Genomic DNA, 24,129 nt, shown 5'->3' with positions numbered 1-24,129 from the left:
GCGCGGGGAGGGCGGGCGGGGGGCGCGAGGGACACACAAGAGGCTGGAGCGGGCGCGAGCTCGAGCACGCGCGGGGCGGCGGGAGGGGGAGGTCGGAGAGGGACTCTGCGGGAGGAGGGACTGGAGGAGCCGCCCAGCAGCCCGAGCCGTCCCCAGCGTGAGACCCCTGAGACGGCCGCTGATTGGCTGGTGATGGCGCAGGTGGTGGGCGCGCGGGAGACGGTGGCCGCTCTCCCCCCACTTAAAAGAGTGTGCCCCCCCCTCCACCGGCGGCGGCCGTTATTTCGCGCGCACGCGCACAAAACCGCTGTCGAGGAGCGGGCGGAAAGGGGAGCGCGCGCCAGGGGCACGGATGGGCGGAGCTAAACTCAAAGCGCGCGCCCGCCTAACGGTTGTTGTCCTCAGGCTTCGGCTTCGGCTTTTTGTTTCCAATGGGCCACCGTCCCTTCCTCCTCCAAGTTTACTCACAAACCTGTGCTGCTTCATGTTTTCCCAAAGATGGCGCCCCAAAAAGTTACAGCAGAGCTTGTGGCCGTCCCAAGGGCAACTATACTGGCCCCACCCCCATAGCCTCAAGAACCAGGCTGAAGCAACGGAGTTAAAATTGTATTTATACAAAAAGCGGTTATACAACGACTGGAAAAGAAAAAAAAGAAAAAGGCAAAGTGACGAGAGGAGTTGGCAGTCAGGAGGGGCTGCCGTACTGGCCCGCGGCGAGGCCCAAGATGTTCGCCTGCAACAGGAGAGAAGGGAAAACAGCTTAGAGCTGGGGGCAGGGCACAGGCCGGGGAGGGCGCCGGGCCAAGCCTTGGGCTCACCTTCAGGAAAGACTCCAGCTGTTTCCCTGACATGACCTTCACACGTTCCAAGTCCTCCACCTGGCAGGACAACAGCCATGGGCAAGTGGTCTATGGCGTACCAGGTTCCTTCTCCCTAACCCACCCAACTCCATTCTAGTGCTGCCCTCCCTGGGCCATTACCTGGCTGAAGGGGCCATGGAGCTCCCTCCAGCCCACGATGAGCTGGGCCTTCTTTTGGCCAATGCGCTGCAAGCTGCGCAGGTCCCGGGCTGAGCCCTCATTCAGCATATCTAATATTTTTTGGCGCCCCTGGGCCAGTAGCTCTGGACTGATCTGTAGCTCCCAGCAGTCCTCAGCCTTTTCCTTGGACTCTGTGGCATCCAGGCCCTCCAACTGTGAGGTAGGGAGAGGTGAATGACAAAACCAGCAGAGTTTGCTGCTCAGCCCACTGCAGGCTTTGGACTCCTCTGCCAAGGATAGCAGCCTAACAGCAACTACCTTCCCCGCCCTCTCCAGCCTCTTTCCCTCCTGTCAAATGTCTGACCAAGAACTTTTCCCTCTGGTCACTGATCTTATCCTCATTTTATGCAACTTGTGAAAGAATGGTTAATAGAATCGCTGTGAAGGTCAAATGAGTCAATGAACATAAAGCACATAGAGGGGCCAGATTTCTAAAAAAGAACCAGCTCTTTTTCACAGCTAGGAAAGCACATAGAAGGTAGGTAATAAGTGGCACCTCCCCCAGCCATCTCCGTTTTTAGGTAGTTCTTCACTGTTGTTTCATTTCTCCCATGTTTAAGTCATTGTTTCCCTACATGGGCTCGTACTTATAAAGGGCAGGACCAGGGATACATACATACCATACTAGCTAAGTAGTTACTGAGTGTGAGAGCTTTCAGGAAGGAAGGAAAGTAAAAATAATAGAAAACCACTCTGCTAAGTACATGTATAACACTACAATTCATCCTAAATGTCCTGTGAGTTACTTCTGTATTTAGACCATAAGCAACTTGGAAGAGTTGTAAATAGCTGATTAATGTTCCGACAGGTCATGTGATTCCATGGCCATTGCTCCCTCCCTTACTTCGAGGCTGTAAGTATAACCTAAGCCTCCAGCTACTCTGACCTTTCTCTTGCGGCTTTTCTTCTTCAGGATATGGATGCTAGCATTTGGGGATGCTGCCTGCTCCTGAACTGAAAGAAAGAAGTGGAGTCATTACAGAAGCTACTTTTCACCCTCCCCGATAGCCACTTGGTTCTCCCATTTCCGATTCCCCAGTTCCCCTCCACCCCAAGTTAAGCTCTCCTTTTGTTGTGTTTCCACATGACATTTCTTAGGCCAGTATTTGAAAGTGATCTCAGCTGGTCTTGTAATCCATCATGCATTTGTCAGTCTACCCCATGGTACTAAATGCCTGAGAGCAGAGAATCAGATCTATTTCAGACCCTCCTCATACTGTTTCAAACCCTCCTCCCTCCTGAAATCGGTTATCTGTGTCCTTCTGGCTGGCCCCCAGAACCAAACTTACTCAATTGTAGGGGGAGCACCACAGCCTTTTTGAGGGGCTTAGCCACTGTGACTGTGCGGCGGGCAAGAGGTCGGGGCATTGTGGGAGAGCAATTCTCTTTCTCTTTTGGGTCCACAGTTTCCTGGGCCCGCACCTTGGCTTCCAGTTCTTTTTGCTTCAACTTAAGCCTCTGTTGGGAAAGGATAAGGGAGAGATGTGACCCAGAACCAACTTTAGGGCAACTTGAAGGAGTGGATTAGGAAAGTGAGTCTGCAGGGCTCCAAGGCCCTAGAGCAGTGGTCTGTGAGGTCTGAAAGGCTGGGGACTGCTGGCCTAGAGGGCAGGGTGAGGGCCAATGGAAGCTACCAGGAGACAATTGGAGCCCAATTAAGGGCTTTCTAATGATTAGAGCTGCTCAGAGATGGAGCAAGCCTTTTTAAAATACTAAAAGGAGGGACTATTCAGAGTTCTAATTTGATTACTAGGTTTTCCAAAATGGCAACATCTTACATTTTTCCCATTTATTTTATTTTTTGTCCCTTTTATTAAAAAAAAAAAAAAATCTTGATTGATTTGAGAGAGGAAGGGAAAGGGAGAAAAACATTAATGAGAAGAATCACTGATTGGCTGCCTCCTGCATGCCCCCCTAATGGGGATCGAACCTGTAACCTAGGCATGTTGACCGGACTTGAACCGGGGACCCTTCAGTCTGCAGGCCAAAACTCTATTCACTGAGCCAAACCAGCTAGGACCATTTGTTTCTTTTCCCTATAATTCCCTCTCCCATCCCCCTCTTACACACATCTGATCTCATTTTTCAAACCTAAGCCATGCTAAAGACATCCAAACAGAAGCTGAAAAAACAGAAGGACTCAGGTGGTGGGTGAAAACTGGATGCTAGTTCTAGCCTTTCAGTGTCCTTCCTTATCTGAAGATCCTCAGATTGCTTCTCAAGGGAAACGGGGATCCCAGCCCCCACCTTTCTAACACTTACTTCAATCTCCAAATCCTTCTCCTCCACTGTCTTCATGAGCACCATTCGCTCTCGCTTTGGGGTGCTCAGCAGAGGAGTTCCCTGGGTCCCCCGGGAGCCCAGCAGACGGTCCAAGCTCAGGAGGCGCTCCAGCATGGCTGGGTCCATGCTACTTAGCTTCTGTAGGGAGCTGAGCAGACAAAGAGGTTACTCCCCGCCTACTTCTCTCATCACCCTCTGCAGCAACAGGATTCTCCTCATTGTGCCTTAACTTGGTGTTCTATGTGGTTCCAGAAGTCTGGTGTTAACTTGTTGGATAATTGAGCAAATCATCCAAACTCTCTGTGTGCAGTATGGAGATAGATCACTATCTCTCAGGAATACCAGATCAGATGAAAACAAGCTTTTTAAAAATATTTTATTGATTTCAGAGAGAGGAAGGGAGAAGGAGAGATAGAAACATCAAAAAAAAAAAAAAAAAATGATGAGAAAGAATCATTGATCGGCTGCCTCCTGAACACCCCATCCTGGGGAACCAAGTCCACAACTTGGGTATGTGCCCTGCCAGGAATTGAACTATGACCTCCTGGCTCATGGGTCAGTGATCAACCACTGAGCCACACCAGCTGGGCGAGAACAAGCATTTAATGAACACAGGAATTCGGAGCCTATGTGCCTATCCATTTGGAGGAGCAATCAGGGAAGCAGAGGAAGTCATCTCCAACAGGGCTCTGAAAGCCACTGAAGACCTCAAATGTCGAGGCTTTCTCCTGAGGGCAGCAGGAAAGGCCTATTCAAGTACAGTCCTGAGCATTACAATGCCTAACATCTGTCCCTTCTGTCTGAATTTTCCCCTCACATCTGATCTCAATTATCAAAGTGAACTTGAAGCCACCTCTCTCATGACGCCCAACTTGATTGTGCATCTTCTTTCCTACACTGAACTAGCTCCTCAGCCACAGGGATTGCCCTGTTCTGTGTGTACGATTACCTAGAAGAACAGGATCAGGAGATATGAACGTTAGAAGCCATTCCTTCCTTCCTAGCTCTCACAGAACAAGCAACTTCTCCATGCTTACTATACTCTGTACTACCTTCTCATATCATGTACTGATATTCCTGTCTGATTTCCTCTACTAAAATGTGAGCCCTCTGAGGTCAGGGTCTGCTAGGTCTGATGTGTCCCATCTCTGTGCTCACCCTTAGAATGCCTACTTGGCAGAGACCTTGCCTGTTCACATGTGATACAGATGTGCAAGTATATATGTTTCTGAGTTTGTGCACATAGAAGAGGGGACTGTTGACAAATGGCTTGAGAAGACAAGATTGAGAGATGTGTTTCTGAGTGAACAAGCACATTTTTCCTTTTTTTTTTAGAGTGGAAGGGAGGGGGAGAAACATCAATGTGAGAGAGTTACATCAATTGGTTACCTCCTGCATAGGCCCCAACCAGTGCCAGGAGATTGAGCCTGCAACCGAGGTACATGCCTTTGACCAGAATTGAACTCAGGACTTTTCTGTCCATGGGCCAACGCTCTATCCACTGAACCAAACTGGCTAGAGCAAGCACATTTTTATGTATGTCATCCTTCCTCAGCTACAACAGCCCCCTGGGGCACTAATCCTTGGCCTCCTTACTTACTTCTGTTCAGTACAAGTTTAGAGAAGGCTCAGAAGAAACAGCAATATTAAAACTGCAACTGGCTCCTTGGAGTTAGGAGGGCAGGTGGCGAGACATAGAAAGCAAGGCCCATGAAACAAAGGTGACCTGAGGCCTAGTGCATACTGGCCCACAAGGGTATCAGAACTGGGGGCTGGGGAGAGAACATCCACAGAAGAGACTCAGTTTAGAGAAGCTTCGTTTGGATTGAAGGTAGAAGCAGGGGAATGCTATGACAACAACTGGCTCCTTGGAGAGTCATGAAGAGACTGGACTCTAACACAGACTGAGGTCTCAGCGAGACACAGCTCTTCATCTCTGTCTCCTTTGCTTTGCTCTAATCCTCTGGACCTGAAAAGACCTGACCCAGATTACTCCTTGAGCCAGAAGCCAAAGTACCTGTCCTTGAAACAGCTGCCCCCAAATATGATGTTTTTGCGGAAAGGGGGGGGGGGGGGGGGGAGCTAGGAGCTCAAGTAGGAAGCCTCTGGAGGACCCAGGCAGAAGCACCAGAGGAACAGGTTCACAGATCAAGGGTCTGATGGGCTCAACTCACTGCTGCTCTGCACCCAACCAGACACAACAGGAAAGGGAATATGCCCAAGGTCTCCCCATCTGCTCACCTGAATTTCTGAGAAGCAGAGGCTGGAGGTGCCAGGGGCTCAGGATTCTCAACCTCCTCTTCCTCAGGGCCTCGGGCTCTCTTTGCCTCTGAAGGGCCTACCAGTTCTTTCTGAGACAGTTTCACAGGTGCCAAGACTAGGAAAATGGGGTGGGGGGTATGTCAGCCTCTGTGCTACTGCTTGGTAGATTTAGCAAACCCCCAATTGTCCAGACCGGCCTTTCCACTCCTGCCAACCCCTCTCCTCACCATTAGGCTGTAAGCTCTCATTGGTAAAAGGTCGGTTGATCACCTCCTTGGACCTGGCAGCAAAATTGAGTGCAGAGACTGTGTCTAGGTAGAAGCATCTCTCGGGGGCAATGTTGGCAATGAGGATGCTGTGGGCCGAGCCACCCAGAGAGTCCTGAGGGATGGGGATTGGGCAGGATGGACTGGTCAGAAGGCCCCATGTTTCCATCTCTTGCCTGTTGTTTCCCAAACCCCCAGGAGGCCCAAGACCCTCCCTTGCCCTGATACGGGCGGCCTGACCTGCAAGAGGCGGGTGAGCTTGCTGTCCCGGTAAGGCACACGCGGGAGGCCCTGGTTCAGCGCATCCACCACCTTGCCCAATACGAAGAGCGAGGAGTTGATGGCTCCGCTCTCCTTCAGCCTCAGGCCTTTGTTGCCCGTTCGCCGGTTGTCCTCTGAGCCAGCCAAATCGATCAGGTAGAGCTTCCCCTCCCGCTGACGGAACGGGGCCAAGCGTTCCCGCTGGTCCACCTGGGGAAAAGACAAGGGCCCCGCTTAGCTCCGGCCGAAGGGGCTTCCCAAGTCCTCACCCATCGGTGGGCCTCACCTTCACCAGGAGCACAGCGTGACTGCGCGAGGAGCGCTGGTTGAGCCGAGTGGGTCCTACCGTCCGATTTCGACTGGCCGGCAGGAAGTGCTGCTCAAAGTCGGCAAAGCTAGTGATGGGCTTCTGTGTGAGGCCCGGAATCAGTATGTTTCCTCGACAGTCTTCTCGGATCACCAGGTCTCCAGATGCAGGGTTTAGGAGATCTATCACCTAGTGGAGCAGTGAGAGAGAGGGCCAATTTTCTAGACACACACAGCTCACTTTCTGGGGATCAGTCTCCTTCTCTCGGCAGGATTCTCAAAGTTGTACCATCTGCTACCCCAACCACTCTCCAGGTGTTTCTTTTTAAAATATATTTTTATTGATTTTAGAGAGAGGAAGGGAGATGAGAGATACATATATTAATGATGAGATAGAATCACTGATTAGCTGCCTGCTGCAAATCGCCCCACACTGGGGATTGAGCCTGCAACCCAGGCATGTGCCCCGACTGAGAATTAAACTGTGAGCTCCTGGCCGAGACTGGTTTGGCTCAGCGGATAGAGCGTCGGCCTGCGAACTGAAGGGTCTCGGGTTTGATTCTGGTCAAGGGCATGTACCTTGGTTGTGGGCACATCCCCAGTGGGGGGGGTGCAGGAGGCAGCTGATCGATGATTCTCTCTCATCGATGTTTCTAACTCTCTACCCCTCTCTCTTTCTCTCTGTAAAAAATCAATAAAATATATTTAAAAAAACAAACAAAAAAAAAAACTGTGACCTCCTGGTTCATAGGTCGACACTCAATCACTGAGCCACACCAGCTGGGCTCTTTCCAGGTTTTTAAAATATATATTTTATTGATTTTTTACAGAGAGGAAGGGAGAGGAATATCAATGAGAGAGAAACATTGATCAGCTGCCTCCTGTACACATAACCTCTCCTCCTCCTCCCCGTGGAGATGTGCCCACAACCAAGATACATGCCTTTGACCATAATTGAACCTGGGACCCCTCAGTCCGCAGGCGGACACTCTATCCACTGAGCCAAACCGGTTAGGGTTCTTTCCAGGTTTAAAATCCTTGATACAGCAAAACTTATGTTCTAGAACTAAGTTTCACTTGGACCCTTTCTCTCTCTCCTCCCCAACCAGAGCAGGGCCTCACCTTTTCCTGGTAGATCTCTAAGTAGGACATAGTGACAGAGAGGGCCCAGGGCCGGCCCTCCGCGCCCTCCTCCCTGGTGAGCTGTAGGAGGTCCATGAGAGCCCGGGGAATCACTCCAGGCTGCTCTGGGCTGCCCAGCATTGTGTGCGTCTTCCCTGGGAAAGAATGAGAGAGCTGTGAGATTTCCCGCCCCACTCTGAAGCCCTCTCTAGCCCATAGCTGTTCCTCATCTGGCTTCCTCACCTGCCCCTGTGGGCCCATAGGCAAGCACACTGGCATTCTGCCCTTCCAGCAAATGCCTTAGGATGGGCTGCACTGATCCTGCATAGATGTCCTGCTGAGAACTCCCCTCTCCATAGAAGGCATCAAACCTGCAGGCAGGAAGAACGGAGGGAATTAATGGACAGTTCCAATTTCACCCAGACCTAGAGGATAATACTGGCCTCAGATTTAAAGTCTATCCCTTTCTCACACAAAGACCCTTGAAAGCACCAACTGAACACCTGTTTCATCCAGTCCCTGTACTGATGTCAGGAATATGGAGATGAATCTGATGCCTCTGTTCTTGGGAGTTCTGCAGTCTGGTGAGATGGATACACACACACACACACACACACACACACAGAAAAAAAGCCCAGATAGTAAATATAGGCTTTGTGGGCCATATGTTCCTTTCACAAGTACTCTTATCCTTACACTGGAAAACAGCTTTAGACAATCCTATATAATAAAAGCCTAATGTGCAAATAGACTGAATGCCAGGCCAGCCAAGGCAGGTGCCAGTGGGCAGAGAGGCGACTGGCAGGGGTGGAGGGTCGATTGGGGGGTGGGGCCGACCTGACCCCCAATTGGAGGAGGAACTGAAGAGGGGAGCACGGTAGGCAGCAACTCAGCTGGAGTTGTGGCGGTGATAAAGGCAGCAATGCGTACACTGTAGCCTCCCAAGCCCCGAGTTCTGGCGGAGGGCAGCAGCAGGGAGCCCTGGCAGGTCCAGCCACTGCACTTCCATCTCCCCAGCTGCTACGGCCGCGCCCGGGGACTGCCAGCATGGCTGTGCAGCCCGATCCCCAAGAAGAGCTGCTGCCCTGGCTGGCCTCAGGTCCCAGTGGTTTGGGGACCACAAGGAAGGGGAGGACGAAACAGCGACACCCAAGGCCAGCACCGCAGGCAGGGGAGTCCCGCCAGGCGCTGGGTGTGGGGGCCGGGAAAGCAGCGCCCCTGGAACTGGGCTTGAACCCTGCCCACCGCTGCTCGTTGCCATGGGAACTGCATCCACAGGTAAGATGGCTGGGCACCACAGCGAATGATGTTGGAACCTGGTCCTCAGACTGCCCCCTCCATGTAGTGTGCCTCTGCACCTTTCTTGAGTTCCCCACCTTGAGCACCAATCTCCCCCCAACACACCCCATGCCCGTGCACGAATTTTGTATGTCAGGCCTCTAGTCTATGTATATATAAAAAGCTAATATGCTAAGTATCCAACTGTTTGACCAGTAGCTCTGATGAGCACTGACCACCAGGAAGCAGACGCTTAACACACGGACATGGAAACATGGAACAGACTGATGAATCTCAGAGTGGGGGGATGAGGGAGGGCAAGAAGAGATTAACCAAAGATCCTATATGCATACTAGATATTATATCTGTACTAGGGTCCCTCGGCCTGGCCTATGCCCTCTTGCAATCCAAGACCCCTAGGGAGATATCAGACTGCTGGTATCGACCCAATCCCCACAGGCCAGGCTGAGGGACCTCACCGGTGCATGAATCAATGCACTGGGCCTCTAGTATGTAAATAAATGAGCATGGCTATGTCCTGATTAAGTTTTATTATAAAGAAGACTCCTGGTCAAACTCCTGCAGGCTATAGTTTGTCACCTTCTGGCCTAGGATGACAGGGCAAGGAGTCTGAACCTTAAATCTGACACCACCCAGCTATAGCCTGGGTTGGTTGGCTGATTAATGTTCCCCCAACCGTTCCCACGCCTCCCCCAGATCCTAGTTGGGGGGTCTCCTGCTTACCTTCGTTGCTCCTTCCCTGCTTTGTGTTGATTTCCCCCACAAAACTCTGAACAGCAATGTATGTCTGATTCAGCCCGTCTTTCCCCACAGTACAGTATCCCACAGAGCACCCATCACAATGGGCACCTGGGAACATTTTCTGAATGAACAAATGAAGATGTGGGGAACAAAGCAGTGCTAAGGAAGAAGCGAGAATCCTGAAGAAGAGGCTCTGAGAAACTATGTGGGTAAGTGATATGTGAGCAGGCCTCGGAGAGGGATGGAAAGAAGATTGCCTGAACCTTACTGGTATTTGAGAGTCTCCTGGTGGTTCCTCCAGTTGGCAATCTCTAGAGAATAGCTGTCCAGGCCCCGTACACAGGGGGTATCATTTGCTCCAGATGTTCCATCTACAAATGGCCTCAGTCGCACAGCCACCCTTACTCGAGCTGGAGGCGGGCGCCGAACAATTCCCACCTTGCTTAGGCGACAGCGACCAGCTCCTGGAGGAGAGAAGAGACGTTTCAGCATGAAGTATGGTACTGTACAGAGGAAGCAGGGGCCAGCTTTGCTGAGAGGTAAGGATAGGAGTGTTAGAGGAGGGGTATCTGGCACAGCTGAGCTCTGAAGGATGAATAGGAGCTTGCCAAGCATTCCAGGTAGAAGGAATGGCATGTGCAAAAAGCGTGGAGGTGTGAAAGCTTGAGACCTCTTGGAGAGCCGGCAAGGCAGGATGGAAGAAAAAAAGAAGAATCAAACACACGGTTTCAGGCAGAGTATGGTGAGGAGACTGGAGGTGAGAAATTATATACGGGTCAGGGACTATCGTGTACTCAGCCAGCATTAACATTTATTAAGCACTGACTACCTGCCAGACACATATGGTGTTCCTGAAAGATAGTCCCATTTTATCAATGAAGTTCGGAGAGGTGTAGCAGCTCCTGTGAGCACCTTGGTACTTTATACCTGGGGCCATGTGATAATAACTTTATATCACAGCCTATACTATAGCACTGTCCTTTGTGCTCTTCAACAGAGGAAGCAGCATAGCCTAAAAGCAAAACAAATCCAGTATCTGAGAAGAGTAGAGACCGCCATAACCAAGGACACGGAAGAAGGCCTGGAGGCTCGAGCCTTGGGGTTACTATTGGAAGGGCCAGTAGCCACAGCTCATTTTGGGAGAAGTCCTTTTCTACCTTGGCCAGGCTGTGGATGGCCCCAAACTTGGCCTCAGTTCCTTCCATCCTCTTTAAGTAGGTCCACGGGTGTAGACTGTAACACAAGTAACTTGAAAGATCTAGTTTAAATACATATTTAGTGCCCTGGCTGGTGTTGCTTAGTGGTTACTGGTTGGTCTGCACACCAAAGGGCCTTGGGTTCAATTCCCGGTCAAGGGTACATATGCGGGTTGCAGGTGCAATCCCTGGGCCCGGTTGGGGTACATTCTGGAGGCAACCAATCGATCTCTCTCTCTCTCTCCCCCCCCTTTCCCTCCCTCTCTTCTCCATCCCTCCCTTTCTTCTACTCTCTCTCTCTCAAAAAAAAAAAAAAAAAAAAAAAAAAAAAAAAAAGCAATGGATAAAATATCAAGGGGGAAATAAAATACAGATTTAGCTCCAATACCTGGGGCAATGCCTGAGATTCTGCATTTTTAGCAAACTTCCAAATGCTGCTACTACTGCGGCACACTTTGAATTGACAGGGTTGTCCTAAGGATTAAGAGAATATTTGCTCCCCACCTAAAACCATTCTTACCTGAGATTTACAATACACACATACATACACACACACACACACACACACACACACACACACCAAACTTAATGATTGCCTTCTCTTGATGGGATTTTATACAGGTTTATTTTCTATGTACCCAGTCCTATAATGCTGTAGTGTATGGTTTTTTTTGTTTGTGTTTTTTGTTTTTTTAAAGAATGGCACTGTGGACATCTTTGTTTGGAAGGGATGTGGTTGAGAGACAGCCCCTAGCCTCTTTTTGTCCCAGTTCAGATTACAAAAGGCACTGACATGCAATCCTTCTCTACTGTAAGCATTGTTTAGTATGCTTTCGGTAATTCAATCTAAGTCATTACAAAAAACATTGAGGATCATTAGAAAACACGTAAATATAAAACTGAAAAACACCCCTTTTTGTGAGGATTGAATGAGCTAAAGAATAAAATCTTATGAGGAGGGTATTTCTCTAATTTATGTTGGAGGATATACTGTGGTTAACAGTAACAGCAAAATTCTAACCTGGATATCTTCACCTCCAAAAACCTGCTTTTAATGAGATGTCATATTGCCTCTATTGTCTACCAACTCGGCAAGTTCTTGGCAGTTCTGAAACATTTTTGCTGGTAACAGGGAGCCAGAGGCCTCATATAAGACAAGAGGCTGGCATGTGTTGGCCAGAACAGAAACGGCAAGACAAAAAGGTGGACACACTATCCCTAAAAAAATCTTTTTTTAAAAAATTGATTTTAGAGAGGAAAGGACAGGGAGAGAGAAACATTAGTGATTGGCTACCTCCTACACAACCCCTACTGGGATTGAGCCTGCAACCTGGGCATGTCCACCTGGTTCATAGGTCGACACTCAATCATTGAGCCACACTGGCCAGGCTAGAAAAAAGCATCTTATGCATAAGTACGACTTACCCATAAGCAGGTAGCCTATTTCATTTCAAAACTAGGCCTCTGTCCCTTCACCTGACAAATGAAGCTAATTGCACCATTTCTCAATTTATGGTTTACCAAGCACATGTAGTTTTATTTAATTTAATTTTTTAAATCTTTATTGTTGAAAGTATTACATATGGTCCCCCTTTTCTTCCATTGACATCTTCTAGCTAAGCACATGTAGTTTTAATTTGATCCTCATGGCAATCCTGAAAGTCAGCAACAACTAGAAATTAAATTTTCAATAAGCTTGTGAACCTGATTAAATGACTTAACATCCATTTGCCCCAGTTTCCTTGTCTATAAAAGGGTGTGGGGTGGGCCTTGGAAGGGCTTAATGAGAATTAAATGAAGTATAACATAAAATTCCAATGCAATAACTAGAATACAGCAGGTAGGTTCATTATTTGAGGTAAGGCAGCCTGTGTTCAAATCCCAACTCTACCACTTACAACTAACTGACCTAAAGAAATAATTATCTATTCCTATGCCTTAATTTCCACACCTGTAAAATGGGAAAAAATAAAAATACCTTCTCTTTGGGTTATTAAGGCAACAAATAAGGTAATTCACGTAAAAGTACTTGGTTCTTGGTAAAAGCTCAGTAAGTGTTTTCTATTTATCCCCCATTTTTATTTTTATTTTTAAGATACATTTTATTGATTTTTTACAGAAAGGAAGGGAGAGGGATAGAGAGTTAGAAACATCAATGAGAGAGAAACGTCTATCAGCTGCCTCCTATACAATCCCTACTGGGGATGTGCCCGCAACCAAGATACATGCCCTTGACTGGAATCGAACTTAGGACCCTTCAGTCCATAGGCTGACACTCTATCCACTGGGCATATCCCCCATTTTTCAATTAAGCAAACATCAATTGAGGTTAGCTAACTTGCCCGTGTCAACAGCTAGTTAGTGACAGAGGAAACTGCAAAGAAAGGCAAATCCCAAAGTTCATTATATGATTCCCCAGTCCAGCTCAGTCCTTCCTCTGTGGGCCTTGGAGTCTGAGACAAGTCCCACCTACCAGCTGTGTGACCTTAGGAAGGCTTAATGTCTTGAAGACTGTTTCTCTTTATAAAAATAACAGTATCTCAATATACATATAAAAATAACAGTATCCTCATAAGATTGCAAGTCAAAGAAAAAATATACATACAATGTTTAGTACAGTGCTGGCAGCAAGTGCTCTCAGTAAATGTTAGCTAGTGTTGTTATTATGCTATTTCTCTTGCTACTCACTTCTCAAGGCAGCAACTAGCATCTGTCTTAACGATTCAGCAGGGTTACCAATGGCCTCCTTACTGCTGAATCTAGTGGACATGCTCCGTCCCTTCATCTCTGACTTCCCAGCAGAATTCAACACCCTGATCTGCTTTCCTTTGGGAAATACACTTTTCCCTTCGTTTCCATGCCACTTCACCCCTTCCCAGTTTCTGCTATTCTTAAGTTTTTCCTAGGCTCATTCTGTCCTCTCTAGACCAGGGAAGCTCAGCTTGGATAATTCTTGTGGTGGGCTGTCCATGCATTGTGGGATATGTGGCGCACATACTAAACACATATGCCATAGCATTTTGTCCACCTCTCCCCAATTTCAACAACCAAAAATGACTCCACACAAGTTTCCCCATGGAAAACAAAACTGCCTCTAGTTGAAAACCACCACTCGGATTCATTTCACCTGCTCTTTCGGCTTTAATTTCCATCTTTTTTAAAAAAATATATATTTTATTGATTTTTCACAGAGAGGAAGAGAGAGGGATAGAGAGTTAGAAACATCGATGAGAGAGAATCATCCATCAGCTGCCTCTTGCACACCCTCTACCGGGGATGTGCCCGCAACCAAGGTACATGCCCTTGCCCAGAATCAAACCCGGGACCTTTCAGTCCGCAGGCCGACGCTCTATCCACTGAGCCAAACCGGTCCCGGCTTTAATTCCCATCTTAAAGCTGATGAACTGACATCTCCACACTAGAGCTCTCTCCTGAACTTCAGATCTATCGATACATTCCAGCTGCTGCCCTGACATCTTACAGGGTTGAAGGTACCTGGAACTCCACCTGTCCTCACCTGAACTCTTCCCCATCTCTCTGCAACGTCATCCTTCTCCTGTGCTCCCTAACGGAAATGATAGGCACCAACCCAAAGGAGGGAATCTTGATTAACTCACTTTCTCATTCCCCACGTCCGTTATTCATTACATAAGTCAATTCTACCTTTTTAGATGAGGCCATTTGTCTCTTCCCACTGCACAAGCTTATCCCAAGGTCATCATCTCAACAGTTTCCCATCTGGTGTCTCTGCCTCTAGACTCACTCACCTCAAATCACTCTCTCCACTTCCTTCCTTACACTGTAAGCTAAGCATGTCAAACTCATGACCCACGGGCCGCACAGCAGCCCACAATGATATTTTTGCTGCCCAGCCAATATAATGGTATGTAAGAAACATTTTAATAAAAATTTTGTAAAACTTAATTTTTACAATATACTATTATACATAATTATTAATAATGAACTACTTTGGCTGATTACTATAATCGTTTACTAATGGCTGATTATTATAATCGCTTCATTTCCATTATGCACCTTACACGCTGGTACACCATTCCTCTCCACTAATACTAGCAGCGAATATTTTAGCAGCGGATTGCCACATTAGTCTAGGACTGACTTGTTTGGTGTGCGCAACAGGAAATATTTCACTTTCAGAGAAGAAAAATAGGTTTGTGTTACACTTATTAATTTGTGCAGGTATTCAGTGTCTGGTAAGTTAATGTTCACAAAAAAATATTAACTTATTTAAGTGTTCTATTATTTTATGTTAATGATAACTCATTTATTTCAGCCCTTTGTATTCAGATTGTCTCTATCAAAATAAACCTGTTTTTATGAAAATTGAAGCTTTATTTTTTTTGGGGGGGATGGGGCCCACATGAACTTAAACCTTATTTATTTGTCCCTTATTAGCCTTTAAGTTTGACATGCTTGCTGTAAGTGCTCAGCCACAATGAATTTCCTTCAGTTCCCACACACACGATGTTGGTTCACACCTTTGGGCCTTTGCATGTGCTGTTCTAGCTCCCTGGAATATCTCAGTCCACCCACCCCCGCCAAGTGATTGAGGTAAATCTGCACACCTTCCTTCCTCTAACAAGCCTTCCCTGCTAAAACGAGTGACCCCTGAAGGTTCAATTAGGTGCTTCCACAGCTCACTGTAACCCCCCATCCGGGCATTAATCACACGCCACTGTAACTGCGTATTTGTCTGTTTTCTCCATCTAGCTGTACACTGAGTGAAAATAAATCTTACTCTGCTTCCCTTTACATCCCCAATGCCTAGCTCAGAGTAGGCTCTCAGAGAGTATTTGAACAAATTAAGATGTGATGAATATGCTAACAAAGTATTCACTTGTTCGTTTTCTGTTTTCATCATACAAGTGGCTCTCTGCCGTTCTTCCTCCAAAACTCCTGGTCCAGGAGAGGAGGGAGGAGGCACCTGGAAACAACTGCTTACAGGACAAGAGTCTCTCCCGTTCAGAAAAGCAGCGCTGAGGTTGGGCGTCGCTATTTCTTCTAATTTCCCCCTCTCCTACAATTCCCAAGCTTCGTGTACTTAACTCTTTCCTCTTTTATACTGAGCACCTTTTGCCTCTCTTTTTAAAGAAATCACTTGGTAGTCTTTTTGCTTCACCAAAGTCTAGAAAACTCCTATCCAATCTTTGAAACACACCTCAAATATTGCTTCCTTAAAAAGTCCTTCCAGAATACCCAAGGGTTTACTTCAGATTCTGTACTCTCTATAGCAGACTATTTATATATTATTATTTGTTTAAATGACTACTAAATGTTTTCATGTTATTAAATGTTTAAATGACTATCTACTAAAGCAGATTATAAGCTCCTCTAGGGAAGCGACCATATTCATTCAAGTGTTTTTATGATACCTACTATGCACCAGACACAGTGGGTCTTGGGAGGGTAAGAGCGGGTTGTGCTCAGACAGCAGGAATTTTATGTGCTTGGATGTAATGGCTAAGAGTAGGGGCTCTAGAGTGGACTGCCTGAGTATGAATTCAATATTTACCAGTTGTGTTAACGGTGCCTATTTAACCCATCTATGCCTCAGTTTCCTCATCTGTAAAACAGAGACAATAATAGCACTAAGTGACCCATCACCATATAACGCTAACAACTGTGCCTGGTACTTAGCAAGGGCTCGGCATGTGTTTGGCATTCTATTATACTAAACAACACTGCTTCTCCACAGGGCCTGACAGACAGTGAGGAGACTCCAAGAAATGACTGGTGCCCAACAGCCACAGACCAGAACTCTGTCCACAGGAAGAGAGCAGAGACAAAAACACAAGATTCTGACTATCCTAACAGTCTCCCCAACTCTAAAGCTGCATTGATCTCCACGGCTAGAGTGGAAAAAAACAAAAACCAACAGCCCCTCATTTCCCTTTTCTGTGTTCTCGGCACAGCTTATGCTGTCAACTCACAGCTGCAGTCCGTCTAACCCTCGGCCTGCCCTCCTGTCTCTCCCAGGGATCTCCCCGCACCCAAACAACTCATCCCATACGGAACCCTTGGCCCTAAACCGACATCCAGCTCCCATGTTTTCGTCCTCACGGTTGGAGTGTTTGCCACTTTTCGCTCGCTTATCACGTAATTTCCCGAGATGGGATCACCGTCTTCATTTTACCAGTAACTGAAGCTCACAGAGGAAAACTGCAGTCAATGGGCTCACAAGAGGCTTTAAGTGCCAAAGTCAGGTCTCAGCCCGAGGGTGCTGATCCGCGCAGAGTAGGAAACAGTGAGAAGGAAAGAGAGAGGTGGGCTGACCTGCGGCTCCCACGATCGCCGTGCCCCCCACCCCTCCGGGGCAACCCCCGGAGTCCGGGCCAGATACTGGCACGGCACCCGCCAGGCTTCACACCTCCCAGCCCGGGCCCGGCTCACGTACCTAACGTCGCCGCCGCCATCTCGCGTCGCCTCAGCTGCCTCCTTAGACCCGCCTCTCATATTCGAATTTCCCGGTGCCCCGCCCTCTCTGGCCTCCACCAATCAGGGCTATTCTCCGCCGGAAGCCTTGCAATTACCCCGCCCTCTAGGGCTCGCCCAGAAGTCCAGCACGAAAAAGGGTCCCCGCCTGGGAGCGCATGCGCGCACGTTAGCCTCGCAGCCGTTGAGGTCTCGGCCCGCGCCCCTGGGCGAACCCGGGCTCCCGAGGCGGTGGCGGCAGCGGCCTTTGGGGGAGCCGCTGAGTGCCGCCCGGGTTCGAGGCGTAGACTTGCGTAAGTGCAGACATTTCGCCTCATTTCCCCCCTCAAATAACTACGAATTTTAGTACGAATCAGGCACACAGTGATTGAAGGCACTTTATCAATTTATCCAAAAATTTCCCTACGCCGAATACTATTTTTGTGGTAGAAGAGGTGATGTAAATAAGGAAAATGTTGCGTGGAAACGGGATTATTCTAAACGACCGGGAACAGTCTTCACGTTGTGGAGGTGTTTCCTCAGCTGTTTGGCGCGGAGACGAGGCGGCTCTGCGGGCCGCGGGGGCCGCGCCGCGGGGACCGCCCTGCGGTCCGTCAATCGCGGAGCCCCAGGCCGGAGCCACCAAGTGAGGAGTAGAGGCTGGACGGGCCCCCTTAGGTCGCATGTCGCCTTGTTTGTAACAACATTGAACAAAGGCGGGCCTAGTCAGTTCCTTAGTCAGCTTCAGGCTGGGTCCCCTAGCCCGTAGCTGTCTGTTAGGCAGTCCCCTTCCTGACTGGTAACTTATTCAGGGAAGATCATGGCCTCTTTGAGACCCTGGCAGGGCCCTTGTTTATCTATTTTTAATAATTCTTTATGGTTGAAAGTAATACATATGTCCTTCTTTCCCCCATAGACCGCCTCCAGCCCGCCCCACCCCCGCCCCAAGCCCTCACCGCCCCTTTGTCTGTGCCCGCTCGGAGGGTCCTTGTTTACACATTACGTCCGGCCTGTTAAAAAACAAAATAAAAAGCAAATATTAGACCAGTGGTTCTCAAATGTTTTGGCTTTGGAATCCCTTTATGTTCTTAAAAATGGAAGCCCCATTGATCTTTTGTTTATGTGGGTTTTATCTGTCCATGTTTACTCTAGTACCCTGTTTCCCCGAAAATAAGACAGTGTCTTATATTAATTTTTGCTCCCAAAGATGCGCTAGGTCTTATTTTCAGGGGATGTCTTGTTTTTCCATGAAGAAGAATATGGTACACATTTATTGTTAAATGAAAATAAAGGAAATTTATTACCTGTATACAGTATGGTAGTACAGTAGTTGTCAACACAAACCAGACAAACTGTGAATCCTACAGTATCAAAAATTTTCTCATTATTCAATGACAATCATGTCATCATCTTCTGGAACATCATCATAACAATCCAATTCCTGAATTTCCTGGTGAATTTCTTGTGACTCCATTTCTTTCAGAATCAGTGGACCAAATTTCTCATGTTTAGCCTAGGAGGGGCCTTATTTTTGGGGGATGCCTTATATTTCACTCAGGAGGAAACCTGTAAGGTCTTATTTTCGGAGGATGTCTTATTTTCGGGGAAACACAGTAGAAATTAAAAACAAATTTAAACTGTTTATTAATGCACTTAACAGTCCTGGCCAGGCGGCTTAATCGGTGAGAGCGTCCTTGGGCTCCTGGAAAGGTTTCAGGTTCGATTCCTAGTCAGGGCACATATCTCGGTTGTGGGTTCAATTCCTGGCCTGGGTGCATTCGGGAGGCACTCTATGGATGTCTCTCTCTCTCTCCTTCCCTCTCTCCACCCCCAACCTCTTCTCTTTCCCTTCTCTCTCCAAAATCCTCTGGTGAGGATTAAAAAATAATTACAATAACAAATCCATAGAGACAAAGTAGATTAGCAGTTGCCAGAGGATGGTGAGGGGTTGGTATATTGGGACTATAGCTAATGAGATAAGCTAGTAGCCAGAACAAGCAGAATAGTGAAACTGAGACAGAAAGCTAAATCTACTAAATTGAAAAATCCCATCTTCCCTTAAACCTAAGATACTTAAAAGTAAATAGTTTACATTTCTCCCTAACCAGAGAGTAAATAGCTTAAATCACCCTACTCAAGAAGATAGATAGCAGAAATCCAATTAGTGCCATTTTGCCACCACACCCAAGTACAGATAAAGTGAGGGGAATAAGTTTTTTTTGGCACAACATAAAACATGAATATTCTATTGAGATTCTCCCCTAAACTCCCAGCCTTTAAAACCCCTCAAACCGAAGATCCCAGCTCTGACCTCTCCTTCCTAGGAGCATGCCCCCGCCTTTCCCTCCGCTCCGCTCCCTCCAACCTCCCCCCTCTCCCCTGCCCCCTGCTAGTTCTTCCCTCACAGGCACGCATCCCCTAAATGCTAAGGTGACCCTGCTAGTGGTTCTCAACCTGTCACCACCCACAGGTTGAGAACCGCTGCTGTAGGGCCTAAGACCATCGGAAAACAAAGATATTTACATTACGATTCATAACAGTAGCAAAATTCAGTTATGAAGTAGCAACGAAAATAATTTTATGGTTGGGGGTCACCACAACATGAGGAATGGTATTAAAGGATTGAGGCATTAGAAAGGTAGAGAAGCACTGTGCTAAGGGAACACACAAGAGTTGGTGGGCAGCAGCAGCTAATCCCAGGCTAACCCCCTGAACCTGTCTCCAAGGCTGCCTGTTCTCGGACTTAGTGAGCCAAAGCGACCCAGCATGGCTCATTTCCCCACCTAGTCCCCTTCCTGGTGCTTCCTCTATGCTAGACCCTTCCTTGTTTCATTGTCCCCAGCTTTAATAAACTTCCCCTAGCCCTGACCAGTTTGGCTCAGTGGATAGAGCGTCGGCCTTTAAACTGAAGGTCCCAGGTTTGATTCCGGTCAAGGGCACATTCCCGGGTTGTGGGCTTTATCCCAGTGGGGGACTTGCAGGAGGCACCGATCCATGATTCTCTCTCATCAAGGATGTTTCTGTCTCTTTCTCCTTCTTCCTTCCTCTATGAAGTCAATAAAAATATATTTTAAAAATTAAAAAGTAAACATCCTCTAAAAAGTCACCTGGACTCATGTTGTGAAATCTTTCCTGCACAAAGTCAAGAACCCACACATGACTGACAGGCCCACGGCAGATCCTCAGGGCCAGGTCCCCTTTCTAGTAACACTAATAGGTATGCAGTTTCTTTTTGGGTAGTGGAAATGTTTTGTAATGAGATAGTGATGATAGCTGCCCAACATAATGAATATAATAAAAACCACTAAAGTGTACACTTAAAAATGGTAAATTTTATGCTGTGTGAATGTTATCTTCATTTTAAAATCTGCCCCCAAATTACAATAACAAATGCATTACATAAAACATTTTAATTTAAAAAATAATGTTTCCAAAGCAAAAAAAAAAAAAAAAAAGTGAGAAGAGAGATACTGTTTTACATTTTTACAAATCTAATGTATGACTGGAGAGAAAATAGCTGGGCCCAGTTGGTGTGCTCAGTGGTTGAGCATCAACCTATGAACCTGGAGGTTATGGTTCGATTTCCTGTCAAGTCCCATGCTTGGGTTGCAGCTCAGTCCCCAGTATGGGATGTACAGGAGGCAGCTGATCAATGATTCTCTCTCATCATTAATGTTTCTTTCTTTCCCTCCCTCCCTCTCTTTATCTCTGAAATCAATAACAAAAATATATACTATATAATAAAAGTGTAACATGCAAAGCGACCAAACAGCAGAACTACTGGTTGCTATGATGTGCACTGACCTCCAGGGGACAGATGCTCAACACAGGAGCTGCTCCTGGAGGTCAGTGTTCTCCCACAGGGGAAGCACTACTCAGGCAAGAGCTGCAGACTGCCTCCGCAGCAGCTCTAAGGCTGTCCCACTGACGGCTTAGACTTGGGGAGCGAGCCAAGGACTCTCAGACTGCAAAAGGGTGCAGGCCAGGCTGAGTGACCTCCCTCACGCCTCAGTATACAAATGTTGTGTACCAGGCCTCTAGGCCTATATAATAAAGAGGTAATATGCAAATTGACCATCACTCATTGCACAAGATGGCTGCCCCCATGTGGTCAAAGATGGTCACCCCCAAGTGGACATAGATGGCTGCCACAAGATGGTCGGCAGAGAAGACAGTTGGGAGGGACCAGGTCTGCAAGGGAGGGCAATTGGGGGCAATCAGGCCTACATAGGAGGACAGTTGTGGGGGACCAGCCCTGCAAGAGAGGGCAGTTGGGGGGACCAGGCCTGCAAGGGAGAGCAGTTGGGGGCAACCATATATGCAGGAGAGGGCAGTTAGGGACAACCAGTCCTGGAGGGGAAGGCAGTTGGGAGCAACCAGCCCTGTAGGGGAAGACAGTTGTGGGGGACCAGGCCTGCAAGGGAGGGCAGTTGGGGGGAGACCAGGCCTGCAGGGGAGGGCAGTTGAGGGCAACCAGGCCTTCAGGGGAGAATAGTTAGGGGTGACCAGATCGGCAAGGGAGGGCAATTAAGGCTAACCGGGCCAACAGGAAGGGCAGTTGGGGGCGACCAGGCCTACAGGGAAGGACAGTTAGGGGTGACAAGGCCTGAAGGGGAGGACAATTAGGAGTGACCAGGCCCACAGGGGAGGGCAGTTAGAGAGGATTGGGCCAGCTGTGGAGCAGCTCAGCATTGATCAGGCTGGCAGGGGAGTGGTTAGGGGGTGATCAGACTGGCAGGCAGAAGCAGTTAGGGGCAATCAGGAAGGCAAGCAGGTGAGCGGTTGGGAGCTAGCAGTCCTGGATTGTGAGAGGAATGTCTGACTGACCATTTAGGCCCGACCCCACTGGAATTGGGCCTAAAGGGGCAGTCGGACATCCCTCAAGGGGTCCCAGATCGGAGAGGGTGCAGGTTGGGCTGAGGGACACCCCCTCCACCCCCCCACAGCCCCCCCGTGCACCAGGCCTCTAGTCCTATCTAATAAAATAGTAATATGCAGCCGAAACTGGTTTGGCTCAGTGGATAGAGCGTCGGTCTGTGGACTCAAGGTTCGATTCTGGTCAAGGGCATGTACATTGGTTGCGGGCACATCCCCGGTGGGTTGTGTGCAGGAGGCAGCTGGTCGATGTATCTCTCTCATCATTGTTTCTAGTTCTCTTTCCCTCTCTCCTACTCTCTGTGAAAAATCAATAAAATATATATTTTTTAAAAATTATAAACTTGACTGTAGCTTAAAAAAAATAGTAATATGCAGATTGACCATCACTCCAACACACAAGATGGCTGCCCTCATGTGGTCAAAGGTCCTGTCCCATGTGGACACACGATGGCCACCACAAGATGGCCAGCAGGGGAGGGCAGTTGGGAGGGACCAGGCCTGCCAGGGAGAGCAGTTGGGGGCGATCAACCTGGCAGGGGAGGGCAGTTAGGGGTGACCAGGCCAGCAGAGGAGGGAAGTTGGGGGCTGGCAGGGGAGCAGTTAGGCATCAATCAGACTGGCAGGGGAGTGGTTAGGGGTGATCAGGCTGGCAGGCAGAAGCAACTAGGGGCAAAAGAGTAATATGCAAATTAACCATCACTCCACTACACCTGCCAGCCACAGGCAGTCGGACATCCCTTGAGGGTTCCCAGATTGGAGAGGGTGCAAGCTGAACTGAGGGACACCCCCACCCATGCACGAATTTCATGCACCGGGCCTCTAGTATATATGAAAAAAATAGCTGGATTCTCATATCTGCTTCTGCTATCACATATCATATAACCTCTTGAAAACACCTCCATACACTTAAAAAATCAAATGGCATCTTAGTTTTATTATGAAAACTAGTAACCCTACACATGAATCTGTGCGCAAGTAGCTCGCTGCCGCTTGCTTCAGGGTGCCACCGGCCCACTGCCTCTGCCCTGCCCTCCTATAGCTCTCTGCCCACTGCCCCACCCTCCTATAGCTCTCCCAGGCTCATAGCATGCTGCCCCACCCTCCTGCTGTTTGGTCGTTATGCATAACACTGTAACAACCATTTGCATATTACCTCTTTATTTTGTAGGATAGTATTGAACTTGCAAATTCCCTTGAAAATGTCTCAGAGATCTCCAGAATCTTCTGGACCATGCTTTGAGAACCACTGACTTAGAGATTGGCAGTTTGATTTCCCCCCTGCACTTCAGAAAAGGCTAGCCAGGTTTTCACAGTTGTTGCCAGTCCTCAGATATTTGGTAAGATACCTGCCAGAAATAGTGGAAAGAGAATAGGCCAGCCTTGGCTGGGTGGTTCCGTCCGTTGGGGTTTTGTCCTGAACTCCAAAAGGTTGCAGGTTCCCTTCTCAGTCAGGGCCCATGTCTGGAGTATGGGTTTGATACTTAGTCGGGGCATGTGCGAGAAGCAACTGATAAGATATTTCTCTCTCACATCTGTGTTTCTCTCTAAAATCAATAAAAAACCATATCCTCGGGTGAGGGTTTTTTGTTTTTGTTTTTGTTTTTAAATCACATAATTAAAACAAAAAAGCATAGGTGAGGGATTCAGGAGTTCTAAGGGTGAATGGATAACTCGGATACAGGGCTTTGGTGCCAGGTCACCCACAGTAGGGATTTAGCCTCTTTGTGCTAAATTTCCTCAGTTTTTAAGAGAGAAAAATGGTTGGACCCGCCTCCCAGGTTTGATTTAAGGGATTCATCTGCCTTGTGGAAATTAGGATTGTTAAACACCTGACATTCAAAGACAATAAAATAATTCAGTCCACAGTGTATTATTTGCTTGTAGTGTGCTAGCCCGCTCTCCTAGGTTGTAGGGATACCATGGTGAACAAGAAGACAGACATGGTCCCTGTTTTCCTAGAGTTTATTTTTTTGTGGGGATGAGGGTGTGGGAGTGAGTGATGGTGACAGACAATAAACAGAACTTTTAAGAGAAGAATGGGTA

At 47.9% G+C, this 24,129-nt stretch overlaps 1 protein-coding gene across 1 annotated transcript; it reads right to left on the bottom strand.

The window, feature by feature from the left end:
• Positions 1–591: 591 nt before the first annotated feature.
• Positions 592–17,288, bottom strand: LOC118704869 (kinesin-like protein KIF22). Its single transcript, XM_036412912.2, has 14 exons — positions 17,192–17,288; positions 9,849–10,044; positions 7,784–7,911; positions 7,541–7,695; positions 6,399–6,608; positions 6,092–6,322; positions 5,813–5,966; positions 5,565–5,700; positions 3,303–3,471; positions 2,330–2,498; positions 1,927–1,994; positions 981–1,193; positions 819–878; positions 592–733 (listed from the first exon to the last, which is right to left on the bottom strand). The coding sequence occupies exons 1-14, from the start codon at positions 17,208–17,210 to the stop codon at positions 686–688; spliced, it is 1,956 nt and encodes a 651-aa protein (XP_036268805.1). The 5' UTR covers positions 17,211–17,288; the 3' UTR covers positions 592–685.
• Positions 17,289–24,129: the final 6,841 nt, after the last annotated feature.

The sequence above is a fragment of the Pipistrellus kuhlii genome, unplaced genomic scaffold (assembly GCF_014108245.1).
Source record: "Pipistrellus kuhlii isolate mPipKuh1 unplaced genomic scaffold, mPipKuh1.p scaffold_m20_p_48, whole genome shotgun sequence".
NCBI lineage: Eukaryota > Metazoa > Chordata > Mammalia > Chiroptera > Vespertilionidae > Pipistrellus > Pipistrellus kuhlii.
This window is presented reverse-complemented; position numbering and strand designations above follow the sequence as displayed.

Excerpts from the sequence above, each read along its gene's own strand:
- LOC118704869 (XM_036412912.2), bottom strand. Across the intron at positions 5,967-6,091 it reads AGCTCACCCGCCTCTTGCAG|GACTCTCTGGGTGGCTCGGC; the intron begins GTCAGGCCGCCC and ends CCCATCCCTCAG. Across the intron at positions 5,701-5,812 it reads TGAGAGCTTACAGCCTAATG|TCTTGGCACCTGTGAAACTG; the intron begins GTGAGGAGAGGG and ends CCATTTTCCTAG.